The sequence below is a fragment of the Taudactylus pleione genome, unplaced genomic scaffold (genome assembly GCF_031769625.1).
Source record: "Taudactylus pleione unplaced genomic scaffold, aTauple2 ptg000319l, whole genome shotgun sequence".
In the NCBI taxonomy this organism is placed as follows: Eukaryota; Metazoa; Chordata; class Amphibia; order Anura; family Myobatrachidae; genus Taudactylus; species Taudactylus pleione.
In genome coordinates this window covers 3,995,468-4,020,894 of record NW_028284720.1, presented here as the reverse complement: position 1 = coordinate 4,020,894, position 25,427 = coordinate 3,995,468, and the positions used below count along the sequence as shown (strand labels likewise).

The 25,427-nt window shown below is 48.6% G+C and overlaps 1 protein-coding gene across 1 annotated transcript in view; it reads right to left on the bottom strand.

Annotated features, from left to right (window-relative positions):
* Positions 1 to 25,427, bottom strand: part of LOC148509571 (uncharacterized) — a 151,074-nt gene that overhangs the window by 54,754 nt on the left and 70,893 nt on the right. Inside the window, exons 3-6 of the mRNA XM_088442971.1 lie at positions 17,052 to 17,120; positions 14,501 to 14,563; positions 10,169 to 10,231; positions 3,445 to 3,543 (exon numbers count right to left, since the gene is read on the bottom strand). Of these exons, the coding sequence (XP_088299097.1) occupies positions 3,445 to 3,543; positions 10,169 to 10,231; positions 14,501 to 14,563; positions 17,052 to 17,120 (294 nt within the window). The remainder of the gene's footprint in view (positions 1 to 3,444; positions 3,544 to 10,168; positions 10,232 to 14,500; positions 14,564 to 17,051; positions 17,121 to 25,427) is intronic.

The following is a 25,427-nucleotide window of genomic DNA, read 5'->3' as shown; positions in this document are numbered from 1 at the left end:
TATACATTATACATGTCCTGCATGCTGGATCCATATACTGTATACATTATAAATGTCCTGCATGCTGGATCCATATACTGTATACATTATAAATGTCCTGCATGCTGGAGCCATATACTGTATACATTATACATGTCCTGCATGCTGGAGCCATATACTGTATACATTATACATGTCCTGCATGCTAGATCCATATACTGTATATACATTATATATATCCTGCATGCTGGATCCATATACTGTATACATTATACATGTCCTGCATGCTGGAGCCATATACTGTATATACATTATACATGTCCTGCATGCTGGAGCCATATACTGTATACATTATACATGTCCTGCATGCTGGAGCCATATACTGTATACATTATACATGTCCTGCATGCTAGATCCATATACTGTATATACATTATATATATCCTGCATGCTGGATCCATATACTGTATACATTATACATGTCCTGCATGCTGTAGCCATATACTGTATATACATTATACATGTCCTGCATGCTGGAGCCATATACTGTATACAATACATTATACATGTCCTGCATGCTGGAGCCATATACTGTATACATTATACATGTCCTGCATGCTGGAGCCAAATACTGTATACATTATACATGTCCTGCATGCTGGATCCATATACTGTATACTGCAGCCAGGACACATGACAGGAAAGGGACTGTACTACACATAGGCCCTCATTCAGAGCCGTACGCTCTGAGCAGAGCGCACGCTCTGAATGAGGGCCGGGCTCCATTTTCATGGAGCGTCCTCCTGGACGCTCGTATAGTTGTGGGTCACCATCGCGACCATCGAAATTGCGAGCCGGAGCCTGCGGTTGAGGTTTTCAACCGCAAGCTCCGGAGTGATTTTGGCTCTATCAGAGCCAAAATCACTCCCACTGACATCACTAGTGATGTCAGTGGGCCGGCTTCTGACGGGAGGCGTTCCCGTGGGAACGCCCCCGTCAGGGGGGCACGCCCCCGGCACGCCCACCAAAGGGGGCGTGCTGTCAATCAACATTGACAGCACGCCCCTTTGATCGGACACAACGAGCGAAGGACTTTCCTTCGCTCGTCGCGTCTGGCGCATGCGCACGACGGAGCTCCCTCCGTCGTGCGCATGCTCAGTCCATAACATCGACCCACTTGCGAGCGGACAGCCGCTCGCGAGTGGGTCTGAATCAGGCCCATAGTCACAGAGACACCATTCAGCATCAATCATATGGGCACCCGGACATTACATAGAATTATGGGCATATACATATAACATGGGCATCCGGACATTACATAGAATTATGGGCATATACATATAACAAGGGCACCCGGACATTACATAGAGTTATGGGTATATACATATAGCATGGACACCCGGACAATACATAGAATTATGGTGCATATACATATAACATGGGCACCTGGACATTACATAGAATTATGGGTATATACATATAACATGGACACCCAGACATTACATAGATTAATGGGTATATACATATAACATGGACACCCAGACATTACATAGAATCATGGGCATATACATATAACATGGGCATCCGGACATTACATAGAATTATGGGCATATTCATATAATATGGGCACCTGGACATTACATAGTTAGAAGTATGGGCATATACATATAACATGGGCACCTGGACATTACATAGAATTATGGGCATATACATATACCATGGGCACCCGGACATTACATAGAATTATGGGCATATACATATAACATGGGCACCCAGACATTACATAGTATTATGGGCATATACATATAACATGGGCACCCAGACATTACATAGAATTATTGGCATATACATATCACATGGGCACCCGGACATTACATAGAATTATGGGTATATACATATAACATGGGCACCCGGACATTACATAGAATTATGGGCATATACATATAACATGGGCACCCAGACATTACATAGAATTATGGGCATATACATATAACATGGGCACCTGGACATTATATAGAATTATTGCAGTTACAGTGGGGCTGATGCAGTGTTATATACAAATCAGCTGTAATTACACCCATACATTGTGCATGGAGAAACATGGGTATATTCTCCCGTATAGAAAGTTGTACGTATCTACCACCATTATCCATACACGTGGCTTCATAAACGCCATCACTACCAGCGCACACTTATCGCTGGTGCAAGAGTCCCAGCTGGAAACAGACGCGTCTACGCGCAGCTCGGCGTAGCCCCCAGTTGTGTCTATGAGCCCCCTGCCTGCCCTCACCAGACTGGGGAGATTTATCAAAGCTTGGAGAGAGATAAAGTACCAACTAATCAGCTCCTAACTGTCACTTTACAGGGTGATGCGGTCATAATACCGACCGCGGGGTTCCGGCATTCAGAACGCCATTGCCGGAATTTCCGACGCTTGTCAGAATATCGTCGCTTGCATCCCGACCCCCAGGATCCTGAAGGTAAGTACTAGGGAGGGGGGATGGTTAGGGTTAGGGGTAGGGAGAGGGTTAGGATACCGACGGAATCCTGAATGCCGGCATCCCGTACCCAACGCTTTAGAGGCTGTGGGCCTGATTTATGAACGAGTGATAAAACTCATTGCATATGATAAATGATGCTCCAGCCAATCAGCTCCCAACTGTCATCTAATCCTGTACCTGAAAAATGACAGTTGGGAGCTGATTGGCTGGAGCATCATTTATCATATGCAATGAGTTTTATCAGGTCTAGTGTTAGAAAAATAACAGTTAGGACAGGGGCGTCTTAATAGAGGAGGGGGCCCGTGTGCACTCCCCGTGCAGGGTCCTCTCCTCTCTCCCCACTGACGCAGCTGGCCGGCCACCGGAGCATTAGTAGTCTCCGGGCACTAGAGTGTGCCCGGAGTCTACTGTACATGCACAGAGGACTGGAAAATGGCCGCAGCGGCCATTTTCCGGTGTTCTGAGCAGCGCTGACACCGAACACGGGACCACGGACAGGTATGTTTAAACTAATATGGGTGCAGGGTGTGCGGTGCGCGGCCCCCCGGGACCCCGTGTGCCCCGCACACACTGCACTCATTATAGATATGCCACTGAGTTAGGAGCTGATTGATTGGTACTTATTTCTGTCCACTTTCTCTCTCTCTCTAATCCTGTATTTGAAAAATGACAGTTAGGAGCTGACTGGCTGGTACTTTATCTCTCTCCAAGCTTTGATAAATCTCTCCCTCAGTCTATCTGTGAAAGTCCTATTACCACCCGGTTAGGCTTTTCACACTGAACTGGAGAAGCGGCGGTGCTGCATATGACTGCGAGTCTTCGGCAGGTGCGTATGCTCAGCTACAGAGAGCGCGTAGTACGAGGATACGTAGGAGCCACCCACCATACTGACCAGCCTCCACCTCCGCCTCCGCCCCAGTATATCTGTTATGTTCTGTAAGACTGCGTTCTGCCTGCTCCTTACCACAGACGCTCCACAGGGCCAAGCTGACGAGCTGACAGATCAGGGAGACAAATCGGTTCATAAAACAAACACGATTCAACGTTTTCTGGAGCCGACCACCTGCAAAACATGGAGGGAGGGAGGTTAGTCCTGGTTATTCACCAATCCCAAATCCATTTCTCTGACCCGTACACAAGTCACCATTCCGTGACCCTTACACAAGTCACCATTTCCCTGACCCTTACACAAGTCGCCATTTCCCTGATCCTTACATAAGTCGCCATTTCACTGACCCTTACACAAGTCACCATTTCCCTGACCCTTACACCATTTCTCTGACCCTTACACAAGTCACCATTTCTCTCACCCTTAACAAGTCACCATTTCCCTGACCCTTACACAAGTCACCATTTCCCTGACCCTTACACAAGTCACCATTTCCCTGACCCTTACACAAGTCACCATTTTCCTCACCCTTACACAAGTCACCATTTCCCTGACCCTTACACAAGTCACCATTTTCCTCACCCTTACACAAGTCACCATTTCCCTGACCCTTACACAAGTCACCATTTCCCTCACCTTTACACAAGTCACCATTTCCCTCACCTTTACACAAGTCACCATTTCCCTGACCCTTACACAAGTCACCATTTCCCTGATCCTTACACAAGTCACCATTTCCCTGACCCTTACACAAGTCACCATTTCCCTGACCCTTACACAAGTCACCATTTCCCTCACCCTTACACAAGTCACCATTTCCCTGACCCTTACACAAGTCACCATTTCCCTCACCCTTACACAAGTCACCATTTCCCTCACCTTTACACAAGTCACCATTTCCCTCACCCTTACACAAGTTACCATTTCCCTGACCCTTACACAAGTCACCATTTCCCTGACCCTTACACAAGTCACCATTTCCCTGACCCTTACACAAGTCACCATTTCTCTGACCCTTACACAAGTCACCATATCCCTGACCCTTACACAAGTCACCATTTCCCTGACCCTTACACAAGTCACCATATCCCTGACCCTTATACAAGTCACCATATCCCTGACCCTTACACAAGTCACCATATCCCTGACCCTTACACAAGTCACCATATCCCTGACCCTTACACAAGTCACCATTTCCCTGACCCTTACACAAGTCACCATATCCCTGACCCTTATACAAGTCACCATATCCCTGACCCTTACACAAGTCACCATTTCCCTGACCCTTACACAAGTCATCATTTCCCTGACCCTTACACAAGTCACCATTTCCCTGATCCTTACACAAGTCACCATTTCCCTGACCCTTACACAAGTCACCATTTCCCTCACCTTTACACAAGTCACCATTTCCCTCACCTTTACACAAGTCACCATTTCCCTGACCCTTACACAAGTCACCATTTCCCTGATCCTTACACAAGTCACCATTTCCCTGACCCTTACACAAGTCACCATTTCCCTGACCCTTACACAAGTCACCATTTCCCTCACCCTTACACAAGTCACCATTTCCCTGACCCTTACACAAGTCACCATTTCCCTCACCCTTACACAAGTCACCATTTCCCTCACCTTTACACAAGTCACCATTTCCCTCACCCTTACACAAGTTACCATTTCCCTGACCCTTACACAAGTCACCATTTCCCTGACCCTTACACAAGTCACCATTTCCCTGACCCTTACACAAGTCACCATTTCTCTGACCCTTACACAAGTCACCATATCCCTGACCCTTACACAAGTCACCATTTCCCTGACCCTTACACAAGTCACCATATCCCTGACCCTTATACAAGTCACCATATCCCTGACCCTTACACAAGTCACCATATCCCTGACCCTTACACAAGTCACCATATCCCTGACCCTTACACAAGTCACCATTTCCCTGACCCTTACACAAGTCACCATATCCCTGACCCTTATACAAGTCACCATATCCCTGACCCTTACACAAGTCACCATATCCCTGACCCTTACACAAGTCACCATTTCCCTGACCCTTACACAAGTCACCATTTCCCTGATCCTTACACAAGTCACCATTTCCCTGACCCTTACACAAGTCATCATTTCCCTGACCCTTACACAAGTCACCATTTCTCTGACCCTTACACAAGTCACCATTTCCCTGACCCTTACACAAGTCACCATTTCCCTGACCCTTACACAAGTCACCATTACCCTGACCCTTACACAAGTCACCATTTCCCTGACCCTTACACAAGTCACCATTTCTCTGACCCTTACACAAGTCACCATTACCCTGACCCTTACACAAGTCACCATTTCCCTGACCCTTACACAAGTCACCATTTCTCTGACCCTTACACAAGTCACCATTTCCCTGACCCTTACACAAGACATTAAGAAAATTACTGTAAACATGTAAACGCATATTTCCTGCAGTAATGTCATATTTTAGCATAGTGAACACATCAAATTGTTTGGGCATTAGTCCATAAAGTAGTCCCATTATTTCCATCTTCACATGGCCGCCATCTTTGTGCGCACACCAGTGGCATCCATCTTGTGGGCGTAATAAAATATTGAAAAGTGTGGTAACCCCACATATCTGCAGTATACTGTAAGTTATTACACTGTACATGTCATACATAAGTGACTCTCTAGCTGTTTTTGTGGAAAGTGAGGTAGTAAAGTTGCAGATACAGTACATTTATTTTACACTTGACAGGTAAACTTTAAAGAAACAATCAGATGTTCTATGTGATCGTATGGATGTATGGATGTAGGGATGTATGTATTTATGTATGTATGTATGTATGTATGCATGCAGACGGTCACTTCCAACCCACGACTGTAACGTCTCGGACCCCCACCACTGTGAGATGGAGAAACAGGCGCCCATGTGACAAGGATGTCTCCGGTTATACCATCCTGTCTGAGCTTCTTTATAGGCCCTGAGTGAGGTAAAGCCTTTTTCCCGCTTATCTTACTAGTAAATATAATCCCATTATTGATACTTATAGAGAACACAAACTGTGAGCAATATTCTAGGTGAATAAAAGTATAGCATCATTAGATATCCAGGCGCAGGGGAGCCCTGAGAATCCCCAAACTGCAATCTTCATACATTACAGGGATTACTGGGATAACAGCCATCCATGCCTGCTATCCGAGGAGACGCTGAGGGGAGGCATGAGGCTTCTGTCTGAGGGTATCCGCCTGTCCTGCTCTAAACTTTCCTCATTATTTCATGTCTCAGGTCTCCAACAATTAAGATACTGAACCTCCTGGGTGTCACTCTATAGACTCAAACGTAACCTATCAAAAGCAGAACAGATTATCTTTCCCCATCCAGAGCACCAATCCCCATAGTACACATCACCGTCAGTGACACTACAGTACCCGAGGAACCCAACACCAAGTTCACCATACTCTTCATATACTGTAAGTGTACAAGCACAGGGACTGTAGTGTCAGCAGCCAGAGCAACTATCCCCATAGTGCCCATCACCGTTCATCATACCCCTCATATACTGTAAGTGTACAAGCACAGGGACTGAAGTGTCAGCAGCCGGAGCACCTATCCCCATAGTTCCCATCACCATTCACCATACCCCTCATATACTGTAAGTGTACAAGCACAGGAACTGTAGTGTCAGCAGCCAGAGCACCTATCCCCATAGTGCCCATCACCATACCCCTCATATACTGTAAGTGTACAAGCACAGGGACTGAAGTGTCAGCAGCCACAGCACCTATCCCCATAGTTCCCATCACCATTCACCATACCCTTCATATACTGTAAGTGTAAAAGCACAGGAACTGTAGTGTCAGCAGCCAGAGCACCTATCCCCATAGTGCCCATCACCGTTCACCATACCCTTCATATACTGTAAGTGTACAAGCACAGGGACTGTAGTGTCAGCAGCCGGAGCACCTATCCCCATAGTGCCCATCACCATACCCCTCATATACTGTAAGTGTACAAGCACATGGACTGTAGTGTCAGCAGCCGGAGCACCTATCCCCATAGTTCCCATCACCATTCACCATACCCCTCATATACTGTAAGTGTACAAGCACAGGGACTGAAGTGTCAGCAGCCACAGCACCTATCCCCATAGTTCCCATCACCATTCACCATACCCTTCATATACTGTAAGTGTAAAAGCACAGGAACTGTAGTGTCAGCAGCCAGAGCACCTATCCCCATAGTGCCCATCACCATACCCCTCATATACTGTAAGTGTACAAGCACAGGGACTGTAGTGTCAGCAGCCGGAGCACCTATCCCCATAGTTCCCATCACCATTCACCATACCCTTCATATACTGTAAGTGTACAAGCACAGGGACTGTAGTGTCAGCAGCCGGAGCACCTATCCCCATAGTGCCCGTCACCGTTCACCATACCCTTCATATACTGTAAGTGTACAAGCACAGGGACTGTAGTGTCAGCAGCCAGAGCACCTATCCCCATAGTGCCCATCACCATTCACCATACCCTTCATATACTGTAAGTGTACAAGCACAGGGACTGTAGTGTCAGCAGCCGGAGCACCTATCCCCATAGTGCCCATCACCGTTCACCATACCCTTCATATACTGTAAGTGTACAAGCACAGGGACTATAGTGTCAGCAGCCAGAGCAACTATCCCCATAGTGCCCATCACCGTTCATCATACCCCTCATATACTGTAAGTGTACAAGCACAGGGACTGTAGTGTCAGCAGCCAGAGCACCTATCCCCATAGTGCCCATCACCATTCACCATACCCCTCATATACTGTAAGTGTACAAGCACAGGGACTGTAGTGTCAGCAGCCAGAGCACCTAGCCCCATAGTGCCCATCACCATTCACCATACCCCTCATATACTGTAAGTGTACAAGCACAGGGACTGAAGTGTCAGCAGCCGAAGCACCTATCCCCATAGTTCCCATCACCATTCACCATACCCCTCATATACTGTAAGTGTAAAAGCACAGGAACTGTAGTGTCAGCAGCCAGAGCACCTATCCCCATAGTGCCCATCACCATACCCCTCATATACTGTAAGTGTACAAGCACAGGGACTGAAGTGTCAGCAGCCACAGCACCTATCCCCATAGTTCCCATCACCATTCACCATACCCTTCATATACTGTAAGTGTAAAAGCACAGGAACTGTAGTGTCAGCAGCCAGAGCACCTATCCCCATAGTGCCCATCACCATACCCCTCATATACTGTAAGTGTACAAGCACAGGGACTGTAGTGTCAGCAGCCAGAGCACCTATCCCCATAGTTCCCATCACCATTCACCATACCCTTCATATACTGTAAGTGTACAAGCACAGGGACTGTAGTGTCAGCAGCCAGAGCACCTATCCCCATAGTTCCCATCACCATTCACCATACCCTTCATATACTGTAAGTGTACAAGCACAGGGACTGTAGTGTCAGCAGCCAGAGCACCTATCCCCATAGTGCCCATCACCATTCACCATACCCTTCATATACTGTAAATGTACAAGCACAGGGACTGTAGTGTCAGCAGCCGGAGCACCTATCCCCATAGTGCCCATCACCGTTCACCATACCCTTCATATACTGTAAGTGTACAAGCACAGGGACTGTAGTGTCAGCAGCCGGAGCACCTATCCCAATAGTGCCCATCACCGTTCACCATACCCTTCATATACTGTAAGTGTACAAGCACAGGAGCTGTAGTGTCAGCAGCCGGAGCACCTATCCCCATAGTGCCCATCACCATTCACGATACCCTCATATACTGTAAGTGTACAAGCACCGGGACTGTAGTGTCAGCAGCCAGAGCACCTATCCCCATAGTGCCCATCACCGTTCACCATACCCTTCATATACTGTAAGTGTACAAGCACAGGGACTGTAGTGTCAGCAGCCGGAGCACCTATCCCCATAGTGCCCATCACCGTTCCCATACCCTTCATATACTGTAAGTGTACAAGCACAGGGACTGTAGTGTCAGCAGCCAGAGCACCTATCTCCATAGTGCCCATCACCATTCACCATACCCTTCATATACTGTAAGTGTACAAGCACAGGGACTGTAGTGTCAGCAGCCGGAGCACCTATCCCCATAGTGCCCATCACCATTCACCATACCCTTCATATACTGTAAGTGTACAAGCACAGGGACTGTAGTGTCAGCAGCCGGAGCACCTATCCCCATAGTGCCCATCACCATTCACCATACCGTTCATGTACTGTAAGTGTACAAGCACAGGGACTGTAGTGTCAGCAGCCGGAGCACCTATCCCCATAGAGCCCATCACCATTCACCATACCCTTCATGTACTGTAAGTGTACAAGCACAGGGACTGTAGTGTCAGCAGCCGGAGCACCTATCCCCATAGTGCCCATCACCACTCACCATACCCATCATATACTGTAAGTGTACAAGCACAGGGACTGTAGTGTCAGCAGCCGGAGCACCTATCCCCATAGTGCCCATCACCACTCACCATACCCTTCATATACTGTAAGTGTACAAGCACAGGGACTGTAGTGTCAGCAGCCAGAGCACCTATCCCCATAGTGCCCATCACCATTCACCATACCCCTCATATACTGTAAGTGTACAAGCACAGGGACTGTAGTGTCAGCAGCCGGAGCACCTATCCCCATAGTGCCCATCACCACTCACCATACCCTTCATATACTGTAAGTGTAGAAGGACAGGGACTGTAGTGTCAGCAGCTGGAGCAAGCTACGGGTCAGGCTGCCAATAATAATGATTCACTCACCCAGCAGCGACTTGTGGACGTTCTTGAAGACCTTCACTGAGGAACATAAAGCTGTAATACAGGCTGCAGAGGAAGCAAAGTGTAATAATCACATTCCGTCATTATAATGTGATACGTCCACAGCAACAGCAAAGGCAGATTCAGGGTTCAGTGCATCCAGTACTGTAATAATCACACACTGAGCAGATTACCCGCCCGTTAGTGGCCACACCTGGCTTTCGCAGTTACAAAGCTTTCATATGTCGGCAATCAGTCTACGCATGTACAAGCTTTATACCGACGCATGCGCAGTACTGACCGGACTGAGGGCAGCAGAATATGGCGTTATCTTTAACATCTTTGTTCAAAATGAAACATAAAAAAAAATGAAATTGAATAAATGACATATAATACGGAAATGTCCGGATGTTCATGTAAGTGATGGATGAGACGCTGGCTGGACCTCAGCGCAGCCCACTCACCACTCACTGACATCGGCTCAGCTGTGACTGAGGTAGGCATAGATGCTAAGTCCGCTTACAAGAAGCGGAATTGGGCTTCTTTTTTTTGGAAGTAGCTTGTTGCTTGTTTTTGGGCTTATATTTTGTGTGCATTGCCGAGGCACCCCTGGAGGTAAGTAATGTGTGTGTGTGTGCATTGCCGAGGCACCCCTGGAGGTAAGTAATGTGTGTGTGCATTGCCGAGGCACCCCTGGAGGTAAGTAATGTGTGTGTGTGCATTGCCGAGGCACCCCTGGAGGTAAGTAATGTGTGTGTGTGCATTGCCGAGGCACCCCTGGAGGTAAGTAATGTGTGTGTGTGTGCATTGCTGAGGCACCCCTGGAGGTAAGTAATGTGTGTGTGTGCATTGCCGAGGCACCCCTGGAGGTAAGTCATGTGTGTGTGTGTGCATTGCCGAGGCACCCCTGGAGGTAAGTAATGTGTGTGTGCATTGCCGAGGCACCCCTGGAGGTAAGTAATGTGTGTGTGCATTGCCGAGGCACCCCTGGAGGTAAGTAATGTGTGTGTGTGCATTGCCGAGGCACCCCTGGAGGTAAGTAATGTGTGTGTGTGCATTGCTGAGGCACCCCTGGAGGTAAGTAATGTGTGTGTGCATTGCCGAGGCACCCCGGGAGGTAAGTAATGTGTGTGTGTGTGCATTGCTGAGGCACCCCTGGAGGTAAGTAATGTGTGTGTGTGCATTGCTGAGGCACCCCTGGAGGTAAGTAATGTGTGTGTGTGCATTGCTGAGGCACCCCTGGAGGTAAGTAATGTGTGTGTGTGCATTGCCGAGGCACCCCTGGAGGTAAGTAATGTGTGTGTGTGCATTGCCGAGGCACCCCTGGAGGTAAGTAACTGTGTGTGTGTGCATTGCCGAGGCACCCCTCGAGGTAAGTAATGTATGTGTGTGCATTGCCGAGGCACCCCTGGAGGTAAGTAAGTGTGTGTGTGTGCATTGCCGAGGCACCCCTGGAGGTAAGTAATGTGTGTGTGTGCATTGCCGAGGCACCCCTGGAGGTAAGTAATGTGTGTGTGTGCATTGCCGAGGCACCCCTGGAGGTAAGTAATGTGTGTGTGTGCATTGCCGAGGCACCCCTAGGGGTAAGTAATGTGTGTGCTTTGCTGAGGCACCCCTGGAGGTAAGTAATGTGTGTGTGTGTGCATTGCCGAGGCACCCCTGGAGGTAAGTAATGTGTGTGTGTGTGTGTGCATTGCCGAGGCACCCCTGGAGGTAAGTAATGTGTGTGTGTGTGTGTGTGTGCATTGCCGAGGCACCCCTGGAGGTAAGTAATGTGTGTGTGTGTGCATTGCCGAGGCACCCCTGGAGGTAAGTAATGTGTGTGTGTGTGCATTGCTGAGGCACCCCTGGAGGTAAGTAATGTGTGTGTGTGTGCATTGCCGAGGCACCCCTGGAGGTAAGTAATGTGTGTGTGTGTGTGCATTGCTGAGGCACCCCTGGAGGTAAGTAATGTGTGTGTGTGTGCATTGCTGAGGCACCCCTGGAGGTAAGTAATGTGTGTGTGTGCATTGCTGAGGCACCCCTGGAGGTAAGTAATGTGTGTGCGTGTGCATTGCCGAGGCACCCCTGGAGGTAAGTAATGTGTGTGTGTGTGCATTGCCGAGGCACCCCTGGAGGTAAGTAATGTGTGTGTGTGCATTGCCGAGGCACCCCTGGAGGTAAGTAATGTGTGTGTGTGCATTGCCGAGGCACCCCTGGAGGTAAGTAATGTGTGTGTGTGCATTGCTGAGGTACCCCTGGATGTAAGTAATGTCTGTGTGCATTGCCGAGGCACCCCTGGTGGTAAGTAATGTGTGTTTTACACTGGTAGTGACTGAGGGAGGGGGAAGGTTGTGTCTGGGGAATAGAGGGCAGTAGCCAGTGGACAGGGTGAAGTTGGAGGGGGCAGGCATGAAGGAGAGGTAACTAGATGAGAGGAATGAGGCAGGTACATGGGGGCGAGTTATAATGACAGAGGCTGTTATAGAGAGGGGATAATGGTATTAGACAGGTGACAGGAATGAGGCAGGTACATGGGGGCGAGTTATAATGACTGAGGCTGTTATAGAGAGGGCATAATGGCATCAGACAGGTGACAGGAATGAGGCAGGTACATGGGGGTGAGTTATAATGACTGAGGCTGTTATAGGGAGGGGATAATGGCATTAGACAGGTGACAGGAATGAGGCAGGTACGTGGGGCGAGTTATAATGACTGAGGCTGTTATAGAGAGGGGGTAATGGCATCAGACAGGTGACAGGAATGAGGCAGGTACATGGGGGAGAGTTATAATGACTGAGGCTGTTATAGAGAGGGGATAATGGAATTAGACAGGTGACAGGAATGAGGCAGGTACGTGGGGCGAGTTATAATGACTGAGGCTGTTATAGAGAGGGGGTAATGGCATCAGACAGGTGACAGGAATGAAGGAGGTACAGAAGAGGGGTGAGAGAAATGGGGAGTCAAGTAAAGGAAAGGGGGGTACACAAGTTACACTAGACGATATATCGCCTGATCCTGCTGATTGGGCTGACATATCGTCCACATCGGCCAGTGTGTAACCACTATACGTGATCCTGCGTACTCCTGCGGGTCGTCCATCGGGGTCGTACCGTCGGCCTGCATGTAGGGCTGATGGAACGACCCAGATGCTGACGCTGGCATAGTGGATGGAGACGGTGCCCAACATATCAGACGTTTGGTAACCACATCATGCAGTATGTATCGCCCGCCCAATATATATTGCGTGGTCGGGCGTCGCATTGCTGGGTACACACATCGGCAAGTGTATACCCAGCTGAAGACTGGCAAGGGAATGAGGTATGAAAAGAGGGAGGAGGTAACAATATGGAGGCTGGTGTAGAGGGAGACTAACAATATAGGCAGATAACTCCCCCATAACAGTGGCAAATGCAGGATTTCTAGAGGGGGGGTTTCCAAATGCTTGAATTAGATGCGTCAGTAGGGCCATCCTGCCTGAGCTGAATGTTTTTATTTTAGATGCGGGCACCATTCCACAGCATGGGAGCAAGTCCGGGAGTCTGGGGGAGCAGCACTAGAACCTAGCACTGCCCTGGACATACTGTATATGTGCATATTGGGCTCTATAGCAACACATCCCTAACAGTGCATGTTTTCCATATCCCCTAATTGGTGCACAGGTGTATATATTACTAGCTGATACATGTTAAAAGATCCCCAGGTGGTGCTAATTATTTAGTTTATGATACTGAGAAGAACATACAGTGCTAGTAAAATTCCATTTTATTACTATTTCTATTGTGGTCATGGTGTGGGCTGGAGAGGGGCAGACGGAAACCCCCCCTGCGTTTGACTATGCATAAATTGGGCTTTTTTATTGGGCTTTTTAGGATTGGGTTGGGCTTGTTTTGGGCTTGTTTTTTGCTTATAGGTAGCTTGTTTTCCATTTCAGAATTGGCAACACTGCCCAGAGCATGCCGGGGGGCCCAGAGATAGGGACCATAGTGCGGCCAGAGCACGCCGGGGGGCCCAGAGATAGGGACCATAGTGCGGCCAGAGCATGCCGGGAGGCCCAGAGATAGGGACCATAGTGCGGCCAGAGCACGCCGGGGGGCCCAGAGATAGGGACCATAGTGCGGCCAGAGCATGCCGGGAGGCCCAGAGATAGGGACCATAGTGCGGCCAGAGCACGCCAGGGGGCCCAGAGATAGGGACCATAGTGTGGTCAGAGCACGCCGGGGGGGCCAGAGATAGGGACCATAGTTCCGCCAGAGCATGCCAGGGGGGCCCAGACATAGGGACCATAGTCCGGCCGGGGGTCAGGCTGCGCATAACAAACTTACAGATCTACAGAACGATGTACAAGGCACTTACCCAGCAAGGAGACGAGGCCGCTGGTGGCAGGATACACCGAGAAGCACAGGGATAAGATACAGGCTGCAGGGGAAGCAAAGCGTAAAGGTTATAATATATACGCTGGCGTCATACATAGGCGTCATACATAGGCGTCATACATAGGCGTCATACATAGGCGTCACATATATATGTATTTTACAGACATGCTATTTGCTATGTAATGATTTATTCATCTCCCAGATAATTATATTATCCTCTTCTATAGTCTCTAATATTGCAGGAAAACATCATTTTTTTTAATTAAATTGTAATGATATAAATGACCACTATAAGCTGCGATAATAAAATCCTACTCAGCTCTGGGTCAGGGACCAATTGATGAACAGAGTCCTAGGTGTTAGAAGAAGATTGCTATCCCTATCTATGCATTATAAAGACGTCTCCCCAGCTGCTGTTTCCAGATACTGCGACTGCTTCTGGGACTGATTCAGCAAGGAAACGCTCGCTAGCAGCCGCACGCACCCACCTGCCGCAGGATTTTGTACGCTTCCTGTGTACAGCTTACGGTATGGCTGCGTATGCCGCCGCTCTGCCTTAATTATACACGCCCCTATAACGGCGTTATAACACCTGCGTTCTCCTGACCAACCCCCGTCACCACCCACAAATGGTACTTCCTGTCAATCAGTTTCGGAAGGGGCTGCGTGCACACTGCGTGTAGTCTGCGTACCCTAACCCGATCGTACTGGCTAGTTCTCGCACGCACATTGCGATGCATACGCCTGCGCAGATCAAAAACATCGGCCAAGTGCGTATTCTCTCCTGCGCGATACTGGCTGAATCAGGCCCCGAGTACTGTCCATCAATCCCAGCTCCTGACACGTTTAGATAAAGTGTAGATAAAGAAAGCAACCGCACCAGTCTGATATCGCCTCCAGCAATATTTACTTCTATTTAATATTACTAATAGGAGGGGTGCTACCCACTATGGTTTAGTATCTGATATAGAAAAAGTGAGGTAGTTGTATGGAGCACCAATCACATTTATATGAACTCATATAATATAACTTATTAATTCATAAATAAAAACTTATTCCAAAAAATGTGGTGAAATATTTTTATTACTGTTTTAAATCTTATATATATATATAAAAGACCTGTAATGAGGTTTGTGTATTCAATTTCCCAGAGATTGAAAATGATATGTTGCAGCAATTTCATGTATCATAACATTACTATCTACTATTGCAAATATATTTTCTGTGGCTGAAGCCAATCCTTACTTTATTTAGTATCTGGTTACAGTGTGTAATTAGTTAATTACATAAAATATTGATATGACAAATCCCTGTATTGAACTGTTCGAATAACGTGCACTTTATTTCCTATGCGGTGGAATAAAACGTATATTGTGTATCATATACATCATCTGTGTCTATTATCTCACTTCCAGATACAAATGTCATCTCTTATCAATAAAGTAAATTGTATTTTTGTCTCAGTTTCTCACTCCTGGAATGTTTCAATTGCTCACTAATGCAAATATGACTAATAGTCAATGATATAAATTATGTGGTTACAATTATTTATTGTACTTATTTATTAACAGTGTAACGTTTATTAACCACTGATTTGCCACATTCAAAACGGTTAGTTGCTCCCATCAGGAGATTTGTACGGGCACAAATGAATTTATTGTCACTGTGGATATATTAGGTAACTATTCCTTGATTCAATTTGTATATTATTCTTTACAAGTTCTCAGAATAATCCTGGATAGTGATCATGCATTTGCTTTGATAATTATTTCTAGTACCACCAGTCATTCCATTGTGACTGAATAACTCCACATAAATACTAGTTTATGTTTGCATCAGCATGTGTCTGATTGGCACCATAGGGCAGGACACAGGGCCTGATTCAGAGCCGCTCGTAAGCGGCCGTTCGTTCGCTCCGAGCGATGTTCGCACATCTGCGCATGCGTATGGGTTGTAATGCACATGCGCCAACCAGTCAGTGCGGCCGAAAATCGTTTGTTCGCTAAATAGCGAATGCCTGCTATTTTGAGTGACAGAATGAGGCATTTGTGGGTGGTAACAGGGGAAGGTGCTTGAAAACGGGGAGTGGAGATCCGAACGCAGGCGTGCCAAATGGTCAAAACGGGCGTTTTAAGGGTGTGCATAATTAACAAAGCAGCGTCATTGACCACGTCACTTGGTTGTCTTTTAGCCTGAACTGCTCGCATGATTGCGGTAGGAAAATGCTACCACAAGCACTGCGAGCAGTTCATACGCCTTTCGATGTACTCGATTAATGTAATAAATAGCGGAGATGACGTATGATGCGAGCGGCCAGGGGGCGTCTTTACAAAATAGCGAACGCATGTTTCGTTCGCTCGCTCAGACATAGAGGCGTCAACAGACCGCAAAGAGCGAGTGCTCAATTTAAATAGCCAGACCCTTTTTCTGAACGAGCGTCCGCAAATAGCGTCCGGCTCTGAATCAGGCCCACAGTCACATTATCTCTATGCACGGCTGCACTTGGAATACTTAGTTTTTTATATCCAGACCTGTTAGATTTCCAGAGGTGTCTTCCAGTGTATTATTACAGGTTGTTATTGCTATCGATGTTAGTGTTTCTGGAAAACAAAGAAATTCAGATATTAATGAAAACACAAAATAAAGGGCTCTTTTATCTTTTATCACAATGATATTCATATTATATGTCATGTTTTGATGATTCTGGGTAAATACGTATATATTCATATGTGGAACATTGGTGAAATCACGCTATGCTGTAAGGAGCCTGGATCCAGTTCTCGTACTGAAACTTATATGAAGATAGGAACTCACAGCTGATCTGTAATATTTATTGTGATTCGTTGGGAGGCCTGACTGCAGGGAGAGTAGCCGGCTGAAGAAGGGGTCTCAGGGGGTCATTCAGACCCGGTCGCAAGCACCGATGTGCTCGCAACTGGGTCAATGGGTGGCCCTGCGCACGCACAGCGGCCACACTGCGCGTGCGCAAGCCCCGGAGCGACAGAGAAACTCTGTCGCTCCGGAGCTCGTTACAAAAGGGGCGGCTGTCGATGTTGGTCGACAGCTCGCCCCATTTTTTTTTCGCGGGCCGGGGGGGTGGTTTCCAAAATGGAGGCGTTCCTTTAGGAACGCCTACCGTTTTGTTGGCGGCCGCACTGACATCATCAGTGATGTCAGTGGGGAGCTTCCTGCTCGATCAGAGCAGAAAGCTCCCTGGGGCTTGCGGCTGCCCAGACCCAACCTTAGGGTCTGGTTGCAAGCCCCGATGGTCGCAATGGTGATCACCATCACAACCATCACCCTGGTCGCTAGCTAAGCTGTGGGTGGTAACCCACAGCTTACCTAGCGACTGGGAGGCCGTACCAAAAGACTAGAAGCGGCCGTCCTCATTCAGAGAGAGCGATCGCCTCTGAATGAGGTCCTCAGACTGCACGTAATCCGAACCCCACAAGTAGCCAGTGTACTGACCTCACTGCTGCCCACAATATACATCCACATTTCTAATTGACCATTTAGCCACTGAATAAGTCATACTAATGTGAATATAGGACACTGCAATACTGCGCTAGTAAACAAAGGGCCTGATTCAGAGCCGGACGCTCTGAGCAGAACACTCGCTCTGAATCAGGGCCCTCCTCCATTAAAATGGAGCGTCCTCCTGGACGCTCGTATAGCTGTGGGTCACCACCCACAGCATATACGAGCGTCCAACAAGATGGTCGCGATGGTCTTGACCATCGCGACCATCGGACTTGCGAAGGAAACCCTGCGGTCGGGTTTCCCAGCCACTAGCCCTGGAGTGATTTTGGCTCTATCAGGGCCGAAATCACTCCCACTGACATCACTAGTGATGTCAGTGGGGCCGCTTCAGACGGTAGGCGTTCCCATGGGAACGCCTCCGTTTGGCAGGCACGCCCACCAAAGGGGGCGTGCTGTCAATCAACCTCGACAGCACGCCCCCTTTGGTGCAAGACCCGGAGCGATGGATAGTCCTTCGCTCGTCGTGCGCATGCGCAGTGGGAACATCGACCCACTTGCGAGCGTACTGCCGCTTGCGAGTGGGTCTGAATGACCCCCAAAGTGTTTTAACGTGATATCCTGCCCAAGCAGGTACAGTATCATTACTTAAGAGGTACATTATCATTACTAAAGAGGTACAGTATCATTATTAAAGAGGTACAGTATCATTACTAACAAGGTACATTATCATCACTAAAGAGGTACAGTATCATTATTAAAGAGGTACAGTATCATTACTAACAAGGTACATTATCATCACTAAAGAGGTACAGTATCATTACTAAAGAGGTACAGTATCATCACTAAAGAGGTACAGTATCATCACTAAAGAGGTACATTTGGGATAGAAATACTGAAGTGACTCTGTATTATTATTAGGGTTCTGGACTATAGATAGTATAAAGGTTTACAATGTCTAGATAGACACCAGATGTTAGACAGACAATAGGTCGACTGGGGCAAAAGGTCGGCACACTAAATGTCGATAGGTACAAATGGTCGATACAAATAGTTGACACAAAATGGTCAACACATGATTTTTTTATTTTTCAGGGTTAGGTTTCGGGTTAGAGTTAGGCACTTACCCCGATGGTCAGGGTTAGGTTTCGGGTTAGAGTTAGGCACTTACCACGACGGTCAGGGTTAGGCACCAGGAGGGATGGTTAGGGTCAGGCACCTACCCTGATGGTAAGAGTTAGGCATCAGGAGGGAGGTTTTGGTAAAGATTAGGGCTAGAAAACAAAACAAAAATGTGTCGATCATATTTGTGGTGACCATTTTTGTATCGACATTTTGACCCTGTCGACCATTTGCACCTGTCGACCTTTAGTGTGTCAACCTTTTGTCCCAGTCGACCTATTGACTGTCTAACATCTGGTGTCTATCTAGACATTGTCTACTGTTTTACTGTCCATCTCTTATACCACACCCGTATTATTATATGTTCTGCTGAACTGTACTGTCTTTTAATAGCTGTTTATTATAAGTACAAATACATGTAAATTAAAATTATTTACAAAATAAAAAAAGACAAATGTATGACAAGTCAGCCGGCACCTGTTACACTTTGGGGTCTATTTACTAAGCCTTGAAGAGATATAAAGTGGACGGAGTACCCACCAACCAGCTCCTAACTGTCATTTTTCAAATGCAGCCTGTGACATGGCAGTTAGGAGTTGATTGGTTGGTACTTCATCTCCATTCACTTTATCTCCATCCAAGGCTTAGTACATAGACCCCTATGTACTAAGCCTTGGAGAGAGATAAAGTGGATGGTGATTTAAAGTACCAACCAATGAGCTCCTACCTGTCACTATACATACCCCAGGCAGCAGCAGGAGGAGTCAGCATGAGTCACTAGCTATAAAATGGGGAGGAGAGAGCCGGTAAAGAGCTTTTACCGGACAGTACCCGTGGAGGGAGCTGGTTGAGGAGAATCTGGTGATTTTGGTAGAGGGACCGCCGCAGCTTCCCTATCTGAGTGAGAGGTGTATTATAGCGCCACTCCGGGAAACAGCATCAGCAGGACCAGCAGTCAGGGCCAGATTAATGGGGGGGTGACAGGGGCCGTCACACATTAAGGGACCCCACACCCAACTGGGTTAAAGTGGGCCGGAATGGGAGACAGAACCAGTTCCACCTCCGCCAGACCACCTAACCCGGGCGCCGCAGGGAGGCTCTATTTGCCGGGTGCCCGCAAAGATTTTGTTACCAGAGGGTGCCCGGCTCCCTCTCCACAGCGGCAGCAGGAGCCGGAGGCTGGAGCTCACTCCTGAGCTGTGGAAGAAACGTCATGATGTCTCTCCCATAGTTCCGAGGAGCTATCAGCCAGACGGCAGCGGACGCGGGGCTCAAGTAAGTATTAGGTGGGATCTTTTTGAGTGCAAGCGGCTTCATTATATGTAGCACTACTATGGGGGGGCATTACTACTGGGGGCAATACTCGGGGGCATCACTATTGGGGACACTACTACTGGGGGCATTACTATTGGGGGCATTACTCAGGGGGCTCTACTACTGGGGGCATTACTATTGGGGGCATTACTCAGGGGGCTCTACTACTGGGGGCATTACTAGTGGGTGCATTTATACAGGTGGCACTACTACAGGGGCATTACTATTGGGGGCACTACCACAGGACTACTACTGGGAGCATGACTAATTGGGGCTTGACTACTGGGGGCATTGCATTGGGGGCACTGCATAAGGGGCCACCACTCTTGGGGGATCTACTACTGGGGGCACTTCATAAAGGGCAGTACTACTGTGGGCTCTGCATAAGGGGCACCATTACTGGAGGCATTGCCTAATGGGCACCACTACTGGAGGCATTGCATAAGGGGCACTACTGCTGTGGGCACTGTGTAAGAGGCACTACTACTGTGGGCATTATGTGTATAAGGGGCACTACTGTGGGCATTGTGTAAAAGGGGCACTATTGTGTCTCATAACATGAATAAGGGGCATTAGTACTATGTGGTGTAATGTAAATCAGGGACACTATGGGCCTGATTCAGACCCAGATGCTATTTGCGGACGCTCGTTCTGAAAAAGGGGCCGGATATTTAAATTGAGCGCTCGCTCTTTGCGGTCTGTGGACGCCTCTATGTCTGAGCGAGCGTCCGAAAAATGCGCTCGCTATTTTGCCGTTCGCATCATACGTCATCTCCGCTATTTATTAGATTAATCGGGAACATCGAAAGGCATCTGAACTGCTCGCAGTGCTTGTGGTAGGATTTACTTCCCGCTATCACTGCGAGCAGTTCAGGCTAAAAGACAACCAAGTGACGTGGTCGATGACGCTGCTTTGTTAATTATGCACTCCCATTAAACGCCGTTTTGACCATTTGGCACGCCTGCGTTCGGATCTCCACTCCCCTGTTTTCAAGCAACTTCCCCTGTTACCACCCACAAACGCCTCATTCTGTCACTCAAATTAGCAGCCCCTAGCTGTTTTACGAGCGCACGATTTCCGACCGCAATGACTGGTTTGCGCATGCGCATTTTGACCCATATGCATACGCAGTTGTGCGAACATCGTTCAGAGCGAACGAGCGGCCGCTTACGAGCGGCTCTGAATCAGGTCCTCTGTGCGGTGTAATGTGGATAAGATTGTGCAACTGGTGAGTAATATTTCATGTGGGTGCCTATATGTGTATTTTTTTTCCTGCTGGTGTATATTGTGTTTTTTTCTTGTGTTTGCTTGAAGTTTGATTTCTCTGGGGAGACAGAGCTAAAGGGGTTATGTCACTCTCTAAATGTCCTCCTTTCAGTATTTAACAAACAGCGCTAATCTTAGCTTATCACTGTTTGTTAATGTACCGCTTACGAGCGATACGGTCCCCATTTAATCCATATTTAATAGGGGTTCCCACATGTTTGTTGCCCAGGGGCCCCCACAGACCTTAATCTAGCCCTGCCAGCAGCGGTGTCCTGGCTGTGGAGTAGGCAGTGAGGAGACTGAAATATAAAACATCCTTCCAAGTGTGACAGTGCAGCAGAGATGAGAAGTCTCCAGGACATACTTGCCGACAATCAGATCCAGCCTTCCGGGAGGGAGCTGATTGTCGGCTAATAGCAGGGGGCGGGGCCGGTCATTGGGGGCGGAGCCGGGGGCGGGGCGGCCATTTGGTGGCACACTGGGGGTGGGGAAGGGTTCGGGGCCGCACGATTGCGTCATCGTGACTCCGCCCCCTCTTCACAATGCTGTTATTTTCAGCATTGTGACGCAGGGGGCGGGGCCACGATGACGCGATTCTGCGCAAATCGCGTCACCAGGCCCCCCACTGCGGGGGTTTCCATTTTTTTCAGGGGGGAGGTCGGGAGGGTCGCAAGCTTCTGGGAGGCTTGCCTGCCTTTCCGGGGGGCCGGGAGCGGCACCCGAAAATCGGGAGGCTCCCGGCCAAATCGGGAGGGTAGGCAAGCCTGCTCCAGGAGCGTGGCACAGGCGCCATGTTCCCGGAGACCTGCACATGTCCAGTAGCCTCTGGCACAAAGCCAGAGTCTACTGTGCTGCCAGAGAGGAGGGGGCCAGCACAGAGCCTGCACACAGGCCCTCTTCTCTCTTAAATCACCTCTTCCGGTAATCCGGAACAATATGATTATAGAAGAAGAGTAATGTCCCAATGTGAGGTGAATGTAATGTAAGGAGAACAGGGGAGAGACTCGTAGAGTATAAAGTTCCAGGACAAGTCCACAAAATAGCCAACGACACACAGTTTCACACAGTAGAAACTATCACAGTGACACACACAGAAGTCATAGCGTATACGTTCACACAAGCGTTTCCGGGATACCACACAGTCGAACCTACCACAGTTCACACAGCAGTGATAGAGTTCAAGTCCACACTGGAGAACGAATGTTTTTTTTGGGGGGGGGATTAGGGTTAGGCACCACTATGAGAGGGTTGTCGGGATCTTGATCCTGTCGGGCATTCGCTGTCGGGATTTGAAATGTCGGCATTTCAATCCCATTCCCATCCTTATGTCTAGGAGTTCGTCCATTCTCCTATTTGGAGATGACCTCTTATGGGACCCTTATTATAGTGGCTCTTAACTTCAATCCTCAAATACCCTCAAAATGTCATGTTTGGTTTCTGGATTTCTTGGATCATGCACAGGCGAGTTATTCTATTCTGACAGGTCAGTAATTGTCCTACCTGTTTCCCACAGATATAAATCCTGATAACATGACCTGCTGGGGGTACTGGAGGACTGGAGATGAGAACCAGTGTTATATTGCAACTATTACAGCAGGGCAGCAAGAGTCCAAACCATCAGTGTTGCATTATTTGCATGTATGTGTGTATGTATGTATGCACATATGTACGTACGTACGTACGTACGTACGTACGTACGTACATTATTTAATGGGATGTGCAGGCTCGGTTCTACTCGGTTCCGTTCGTTTTTTTTTACCAAATCTTATTGGGTATCAGCTGTCACGAGTTTTGGATAGCCAATAAGATTCGGTAAAAAAACCCGAACGGAACCGAGTAGAACCGAGCCTGCACAACATTCGTATATAATGTATATACGTATATAAATTTCCCCAGCACTCTGCATGAAGGCCAGTAAAGAGATTTGCCTCCTATATAACAGCAGTAATTGCAGAGATATGAGTAGATATATTTACATACATATGGTTAAAAGCCACCAGGCCCCGTCACAGCATCTCTACAGCGCATAAATGTATGACCCAAAGTGGGTGCTATTATCATGTAGCATTAGGAGCAGTAAAAAGCAGAGACACCTTGGTGTGGTTTAGCGGCTCAACCATATGTCTGTAAATATACTGTGGTTGGAATGCATGACACATCGCATTCGGAATGTGATGCGCCCCCGCCACCCTTCACATGCCCCCCGCCACCCTTCACATGTCCCCGCCACCCTTCACGTGCCCCCCGCCACCCTTCACGTGCCCCCCCGCCACCCTTCACATGCGCCCCCAACACCCTTCACATGCCCCCCCGCCACGCTTCACATGCCCCCCCGCCCACCCTTTATATGCCCCTCCACCACCTTTCACATGCTCCCCCACCACCCTTCACATGCCCCCCCCACCATTTACATGCCCCCCGCCACCCTTCACATGCCCCTCCACCACCCTTTATATGCCCCTCCGCCACCCTTTATATGCCCCTCCACCACCCTTCACATGCCCCCCCACCACCTTTCACATGCCCCCCACCACCCTTCACATGCCCCCCCACCACCCTTCACATGCCCCCCCCCACCCTTTATATGCCCCTCCACCACCATTCACATGCACCCCGCCACCCTTCACGTGCCCCCCCGCCACCCTTTACATGTCCCCCGCCACCCTTCACGTGCCCCCCCACCACCCTTCACATGCGCCCCCGCCACCCTTCACATGCGCCCCCGCCACCCTTCATATGCCCCCCCGCCACCCTTTATATGCCCCTCCACCACCCTTCACATGCTCCCCCACCACCCTTCACATGCCCCCCCCACCATTTACATGCCCCCCGCCACCCTTCACATGCCCCTCCGCCACCATTCACATGCACCCCGCCACCCTTTATATGCCCCTCCACCACCATTCACATGCACCCCGCCACCCTTCACATGCCCCCCACCACCCATCACATGCCCCCCCGCCACCCTTTACATGCCCCCTGCCACCCTTTACATGCACCCCACCACCCTTCACATGCCCCCCCGCCACCCTACACATGCCCCCTGCCACCCTTCACATGCCCTCCACCACCCTTCACATGCCCCCCCGTCACCCTTCACATGCTCCCGCCACCCTTCACATGCATGCCAGCGTTAATTACCCCAGTAAGCATGTAGAACACCGGAAAGGACAGTTCTCTCTGTAAGAGCGGCCCTTTGTGATTGAGGGACTTCCGAGTCTATAACCCAGAAGTCCCTCTGGCGTCCTTCTCCACATGCGCAGAAGGGCACTGGCACTGCAGGGGATGCTGGGAGGGGCCATTTGGATCCCTCTCACAGCACTCTGTGGAGAGAAGCCCATAGGTTTCTATAGGACAACGCCATCTGAAGATGGGGTTCCCCACTGTAACCAAGCCCCGGAGTTCATCGCATTCCGAGGCTTGGTGCATATGATGAGAAATGCGGGCAAACTCACCTTTTTCAGGATTTGACGCATTTCTCAGGTTTCTGCATCCCGTCTTGTATGTATTGAGATCTCTGCAATTACTATTATTATATAGGCAGGGGTTAAAGTGGGCAGGAACTGATTTCTGTCTCCTCTAATGATAGCTGGAACTAGTTCCACCTCCACCAAGTCCCTGCACAGAAGTCCCATAGACAGAGCCCCTCACTGTGCCTAGGGAGGCTCAATTTCGTCAGAGAAACCAGTATATGTAAGGAAAGAATCAAGCGAAGGCAATACATAGG